Source organism: Palaemon carinicauda, chromosome 35 (genome assembly GCF_036898095.1).
Source record: "Palaemon carinicauda isolate YSFRI2023 chromosome 35, ASM3689809v2, whole genome shotgun sequence".
Classification (NCBI taxonomy): Eukaryota; Metazoa; Arthropoda; class Malacostraca; order Decapoda; family Palaemonidae; genus Palaemon; species Palaemon carinicauda.
Genome location: NC_090759.1, coordinates 46,860,713 through 46,868,851, shown reverse-complemented (window position 1 = coordinate 46,868,851; position 8,139 = coordinate 46,860,713). Strand labels below are relative to the sequence as shown.

Sequence of the window (8,139 nt, the reverse complement as noted above, 5' to 3'; positions counted from 1 at the left end):
TTCATGCCCAACCCTCTATTTTTTACTACTCCCTTAACTGCCCCCAAGACTTTGCAGCCTTCATTCACTCTCTGACGTACATCTGCTTCCACTCCACCATTTGCTGCAACAACAGACCCCAAGTACTTAAACTGATCCACCTTCTCAAGTAACTCTCCATTAAACATGACATTCAACCTTGCACCACCTTCCCTTCTCGTACATCTCATAACCTTACTCTTACCCACATTAACTCTCAACTTCCTTCTCTCACACACCCTTCTAAATTCTGTCACTAGTCGGTCAAGCTTCTCTTCTGTGTCTGCTACCAGTACATTATCATCCGCAAACAACAACTGATTTACCTCCCATTCATGGTCATTCTCGCCTACCAGTTTTAATCCTCGTCCAAGCACTCGAGCATTCACCTCTCTCACCACTCCATCAACATACAAGTTAAACAACCATGGCGACATCACACATCCCTGTCTCAGCCCCACTCTCACCGGAAGTATAAGCTAGTTATAGTTGTAAATTGAAATGTGATGATGCCTTTATATCTTTCATGAATATGTGTTGTACAAACACACACATATATATAATTTATATATATACCAATAGTGATATGTATTATATCAAAAGTATATCTTATATGTAGCCACACAAGGTCATCAGGCCAATCTCTTTACTGTGTATTGCTACCATAGTGGTAGTAAGCATGACAACCTATTTGTTGAGGAAAGTGACAGTACTTCTAGGTACAGAATAAGTTTACCATACAGGTGAGGAGAGACAAGGAGGAAATATTTATCCTTAGATAGAAAGTCAATGTCAGTCACATGTTCACTTTCGCAATGGGAAATATCATGACTGAGGACATTGGGTGGGGAGATCTATTCCCTGTATTTGTATGCATAATCTGGATTCTAAATGCCTGTTAAAGGGTTGCAGAGTGTCAGAAATACAGAATGCTGCGTTTCTTCAAGAAGAGAAACCTGAATGTTCTGTCAGTGAGATGTAGATGAAAGAGAAGTGTGTTCCAGAATGGGAGTGGAAAAGGGATATGCAACAATTTTGGTGTCAGGGAGACACTCAGGACATGGGGAAAAGCACAGAAGTGTACGATCAAATATTGTATAAATAATATTAAGAATGGTAGGAGAAAATGTTGTGGCAGCGAGTGTGCATAGGCAGGGTCTGGCGTGAGTTACTTACATGGACCTAGAGGAAGGAAAGTGATGTAAAGGCATTGTGAATGGTGTTTTGGATGTATGGAATAGAATAGATGATAAGCTTTTGAATAGGAAACTACAGTAAGTATGTAACAAAGTTTGTAGCTGGAAGAGTGATGGGACAAGTATAGAAAGGGATCTAACATGACGTTGTATTATGTCTCTCATATGTTTCAATGATTTTATGTAGTGTGATGTGAAAAGTTTGAGATAAGAGAGATGATGTTGGTGAATAGTTGAAGGATAAGAAGTTGGATTGTGAGTCGAGTGTGGAATAGCTGATGATTACCTATGTTAAAGTACTGATTGTGGACTATAGGGAGAAACTAATGACTTGTGAAAGAATTTCCAAGTGTTTATAAAAGTAGAAAATTGATAACTTTGTAGATGGGATAAAGAATACGTTTTTAAGGAAGATGGATTTTGATTCAGATAAGGGGAAACTGTATGAGGTATATTTATAGGGGTATTTAGGAGTCAATATCTTGTGTGATGGTAAAATAAAGGATAAGGAAAATAAAGGGTTCTAGTAAAATCTTTAGTTTCTGAGAGGTTAATATGGGATTTATGAAGGGGTGAACCGTTAATATTGCAAATGTTGCATAAGACACGTGGAAATGGGAGATATATGGAGATTTGTAGGCTAGTATAGGTGAAAATGGACCAGTGTGTTTTGAAATGGTTCCGCCATATATGAAGTATGAAAGTGGATAAATTAGTGATAAGTGTACAATCTTTAAGTGTTAGGAGGAAGGAGTGAAAAATACAGAGAAGGTGGTTGAGATAACACGATTTAGGCATTATCAAGGAAGAGACTCTTTATTGAAGAAATGAGAGATTCTGCCCTCTTCTACACTCACACCTTTCAGCTACCCCATACAAAATCACATCTTTGTCCTTATTTCAAGGTACACTGTCCTTTCTGTTTGATTTCAATAAGAAACCTCTGCATAAATTGATTAGCATACATTTCTCATTTGCACAACATCTATCCATATTCAAACCTCCTTGACTAGTATTTTTCTTTTCCAGTAAATTATCCAATTGTATACATTGTACATTTAGTGCATCTCACACTGCGTAGCGGGTATGCGATAATTATCCATTTCCAGCATCTTAATGATTGGAATAATAATTAACATTGACCTTTGATGCAGAAACTTAATTATACATACACATTATATATATATATATATATATATATATATATATATATATATGTATATATATACATATATATATGTATATATGTATATATATATATATATATATATATATATATATATATATATATATATATATATATATATATATATACAGAAAGAGAGAGAGAGAGAGAGAGAGAGAGAGAGAGAGAGAGAGAGAGAGAGAGAGAGAGAGAGAGAGAGAGCAATGGTTGTGTGGTGATACCGCCACACTGTGGTTACCTTTGTGTTATGAGTCAAGGAACGACTTTCGATTCATGATCATTTTGTTTCAAAAGGCTCAATTTTCTCTTCAAATGATTTTCCTTCTCAAATCTTTTGCAGCATTTCTAATCTTATCATCTATTATTTTTTCCTCCTTTTCCATTCTTTGGATATTCAGAACAGTAATTAAAAGATTGCACCTAATTAAGCTACAATATTTTCGAACCCGTAGAGTTTCATCGTGATACTATTCGTTGTACATGAAGAGACTAGAATCTCTCTGCTTTATATCTTTACAATTCGCACAGGAGACTTAGCGGCATAGGCGCTATGCGCTCGAAAAACGTCAAATATATTCTTCTGGCTCTTGGGCGGCTTAAACCCTCGTATGTTCTGTGATTAAATTTCAGGCCTCTCTAATCCCCCGTCATAAAATACTGCTGCTACTGCTACTTCTGCTATATTTCTCCGTGCATGATGGTCGTAGCGGTGGTGGTGGTAGGAGTGCAGCAGATATGGAGTGATTGCGAATGCTATTACTCTCAATTGCAGCTTCTTCCCATTTTTTTAGTTGCTTCATTCTCTGTTTTTCTTGACATTTTTGGTTCACCGTTTGTTTATTTCTAAGTGGTTTCTTGATTTATTTCATTTCATTCTCATAACATCTGATCCATCCTGTTACTGTAGTTACTCTCATATCTACCATTGTGGCGTTGGTAGTTGGTACACTCTCTCTCTCTCTCTCTCTCTCTCTCTCTCTCTCTCTCTCTCTCTCTCTCTCTCTCTCTCTCTCTCTCTCTCCGCTATTGTCTCTTTGTTATACTGGAATTTGTCCTACACAATTTCCCTCTCAAATTCTCACTTTTATATATATTCGTGTTTTTTTTTCCAGTGTTTTCATATGAATCCTGAGATCCCTTTTAAATGGTGCCGTTTTGTAAGGTCATTTTTATAAATTTCTTTTCCATTCTTTTCTCTTTTTGTGCACGTCTGGCTCTCTGACACTCCATTTGAAGATATTCTTTCAGCAACACACATGTGATTACCTAATGATGGTATTTCCATGGTGACACTTCCAAACATACTAGCTCGCCCCTTTTCAGGCAGAACGGACATTTAGAATTTTCATGCAAAGGTATTCATACTAGGAGTGTGTACTGTTATTTGTTGGATATCAAAAAGTTTTGAATAAAGAGCAAATGTTCAAAGATCCTCATCACTATCAAAGAACTATTAGGTTATGATAGTTTTCCCTGGAGATGTATGCAAACAGTCTTTGATTGTCTCCTTAAATATATATATATATATATATATATATATATATATATATATATATATATATATATATATATATATATATATATATATATATATATATATATATATATATATAATTTACTTAGGCTATTGAAAATTTGCATTAAAAATCCGATAGATTTCTGGCAACATCTATTCCAGGATTTTTACGGTTTTAAAAACGGATATATTTACGTAAAGGAGTGACATTACGGTCACAAACCCGTGAAATATAATAATAGAGCAAGGTAAAATTACGGTCGCCAGTATTTTACTGAAATATGGCGACAGTAAGAATAATATATTTTTACGGTGAATATTGAAATTACGTTTTTTTTTTTTTTAACAGTGTAGGAAAAGGTTTCAATTGGATGGATTTGAAAAGATTGCATGATAGTCCTCAACGTAATGAAATCCGATATGAAATCACAAGGATAAACCGATCCTCAATATGAAAAACAATGATCAATTTACCAACAGCTCTTAAAAAGGATGCTGGTTTAATATCAAATGACAATGGCGAGTTTAATTATACCTGTTAATAGGAATAAAATAGGTTTTGTTCATTTCGAGATCCTGAACTTCCGCCAGATATCAGTATATATACCGAGCTTTAAACATCGATTTTACTCTCTCTCTCTCTCTCTCTCTCTCTCTCTCTCTCTCTCTCTCTCTCTCTCTCTCTCTCTCTCTCTCTCTCTCTCATACCATTCAAAAGTAGAAGGCATTTATCCTCGTTTCATACTACCGTTCATGTATGGCTGTTCAAAAGATGATGGATGTCACCGAGGTGTAAATAATGCGGCCCTACCAATGTCTACGTGGTAGGCCTACTCGAAAAAAAGAGTATTTATTTTCCTGCTGTCGTCAAATAGGCTTTGCATAACACTATAGAAGCGGACACTAATAGAGTGACTTTATACAGGCTTGGTTATTCCAACAGAAATTTGTCTCCAGATTTCTTATTCAAATAACTTGTAAAATGCGATGTGCTCTTTCATAAATTATATTATATATACAGTATATATATATATATATATATATATATATATATATATATATATATATATATATATATATCTATATATGTATATATATACATATATATACATATATATATATATATATATATATATATATATATATATATATATATATATATATATATATATATATATATATATATATATATATATAATCTTGGGTTGGCCACAAGTAATGTTTATGATTTGGGATATTTCAGTAGAGACATTTCTTTTGCAAAATTTATTTATGCATGATTACTTGAATGTTGAATATTAACCCATTATCCAATCTATACAGAAAAAGAAAATAGTAGGTCGATGTATTAGAAAGAGTATTTTACACAGGCTAGGGAAGCAATAACCTCTCTTATAAGAAAAGAGAATAGAATTCCAACGCTGGGCAGCAACACAAAGGTACAATATGAAAACTGTGTTATCTAAAGATTGCATATTTTTATGATGGGGTAGCTTAGTGCATATCCTGAAGAAAGGCAAGAAAATAACAACTTAGTACCAATGGTAAAAAGATAATTCAGCTAGATTACATAAAATGTGGGATCTAAACTGTAGTATAGTTGATGTCATCTTTTGAGTGAATTTCCTTTTATTCAGCCTTTCTGAGAATATTTTAGCAGCCAAAACGTCAGAGAATTATTCTAAACACGGATAGAAAAGCCTATGTTAAACTTCTGGAACTTGAACCCGGAATATACCAGACGAGAATGTAATAAACAGCATAATTTTCGAGAAGTCAATTCTGATTAGTTAATTTCCCAAGACACAATCTCATGTTAAAAAAATGATATAGTACTATATTTCCCCCCCCAACAAAAATTTTACAGCACGAATGGATAATAAAGAGAAAATCAAGTAGAAATGGACATGAGACAAAACCTATAATAAAAGATTCCTATGAGACACTCGTTACACCAAAGTCAATTCTTGAATAAAAAGAAAAAGTGGTGTTATGATAATAAATTTGGATTAGGATAGGATATACTAATGTATATATGTATATATATATATATATATATATATATATATATATATATATATATATATATATATATATATATATATATATATATATATATATATATATATATATAATTGAGGATCAATAATAATCGCATGGCTTGATACTTTGAAGACAATTGCTGATACAAAGGATTAAAAAACTTAATGAAGCTGAGTGACTACGTAGAACTCTACTAGATTTAAAAAAAAAATTGCTTTTGCTATGTCATATAAAGCAGATAAAATTGGCTAAAATCATTTTAGCAAAGTTGTGAAGCACGGGAATAGTAATCCCATTGGAAAGTTAATACGCGTTCACCGTTTTCAGCAATAGACTAGGTTATTCTTACCATGGGTCCAAATATATAACAATTACAGGAATAAATGTTGTGAGGATAAGATTAACATCAGAGGAAATTTTAGTACGTTTAGAAGCTACGGGACTCATTCTGCACAGAGGAATTTGACAAACTGGACCTAAACTACCACAACTATCCTGTGACTTATTAGAGGTCAGAATTGGAATACATATATATATATATATATATATATATATATATATATATATATATATATATATATATATATATATATGAATATATATATATACATGTATATGGGAGCGATCCAAAAGAGCTAGGTCCAAAAGAGCTAGACCCAAAAGAGCTAGTATAATTGAGCTAGTGCGACAAAATAGCTAGTTCCATAATAGCTTGTACCAAAATCGCTATTGTGACAAAATAGCTAGTAGTACATTTGAGCTGGTTCAAAAAGAGCTGTTAACCAAAATAGCTTGTTTCGAAAAAATGTAGTGTTGCTAAAACAGTGTGTGTGTGTGTGTGTGTGTGTGTGTGTGTGTGTGTGTGTGTGTGTTTGTGTTTACGTTGATTACTGAGGTAGAAAGTAAAAAATATGTTTTTTTATGTCTCATCATATTCATTATTTACAGCAGAACAGATTTTAATCAATATTTATATAAAACTTTATTACATAAAACTTTCACATATCAATAATTGTTTCAACTAACACACTTCAGTATAGAAATAGATAAAAAACAGCAGTCATGCCTAGAAATTAAGTAGAAAAATAACTGAAAATGTTAAAAAACAATTAAAAGTTTAACCTTTAATATGTCATGTTATAGCTTATTCCTCGTAAAAAATCTTTAGTAGATATATCATTATTTGTGTGCTTGCTAATCAAGTTTTTCAGTCTATCGTTAATTACCTTAGCCTTTCTTTTGACAGGTAATTGCTGCCCACTGATATACGCAATTAGATTGCTTCTCTGAAGTGCTTCTTCTTTTTTAATTCCTTGAAAAAAGCGCCTTACGGTTGGATGAGCAGTGTCATACATTCCCTGAATAGCGCGATGCCATCCCTCTAACTTATTTGTCCTTGTTCTGTCGTTTTGTGTTCTTTCCCGGACGTTCCACAATTCGATGGGAAATAAGGGTATTCTTCTTCCTCTTCTCTGTCGTCTACCAATGTATGTGTCTTCGAAATAGTCATATAATATTTGCATTTCTTCATCCAATTGCAGATGTTCGAGGTCTTCATTTAGCTCTTCGAATGCATCTGTCACTTCATCTGGATTTAGAAACGCCAAAGCAGCCAGCATCTTGCAATAAAGACGGCAGTTGGCATCAGATATATAGCTATTTGATAATCCCGTGACTTGTATTTTTCTCCATATTGACTGTGATAGATGAAAGAAACATCCATTTATGTTTGCATCAGGATACACTGTCATGAAAGCATTGATAGCAGACTTTTCAAAATCAAAGGTTACGTTTTCAGGGTCACAGTCTCGGCGTTTGTCTTTCAAAATCTGAAATACTCGTTCATACGTTGACTGTGCCTTATCAGGCATCATGACATAAACACATGGAAAAAAGTAGTTTTCTCTAACAACATGGATCGTATATAATTGATAAAATAATCTAGGAACGACTTTGAAAGTGCCATCACACATCCATATTTTCGAATTAGCAAGTTGATCGAGCATATGCTAGCTTGCAAATATGATTATTCGTTTTGAATCACTTGTTACATCACTCAGTAGGAAGGGTTCTGTATTTCCGTTTAAAGTAAATTCTTCTGGAATTATCAATTCGTTAATTGATAAAGGTTCAGGAAAATGGCCTTCAACCTTACGTCTACGTTGAATACTTTTTTGGAG

General features: G+C 33.4%; 1 protein-coding gene across 1 annotated transcript; it reads right to left on the bottom strand.

Moving 5' to 3' along the window:
* Positions 1–3,047: 3,047 nt before the first annotated feature.
* Positions 3,048–7,830, bottom strand: LOC137627263 (uncharacterized). Its single transcript, XM_068358343.1, has 2 exons — positions 7,186–7,830; positions 3,048–3,203 (listed from the first exon to the last, which is right to left on the bottom strand). The coding sequence occupies exons 1-2, from the start codon at positions 7,828–7,830 to the stop codon at positions 3,048–3,050; spliced, it is 801 nt and encodes a 266-aa protein (XP_068214444.1).
* Positions 7,831–8,139: the final 309 nt, after the last annotated feature.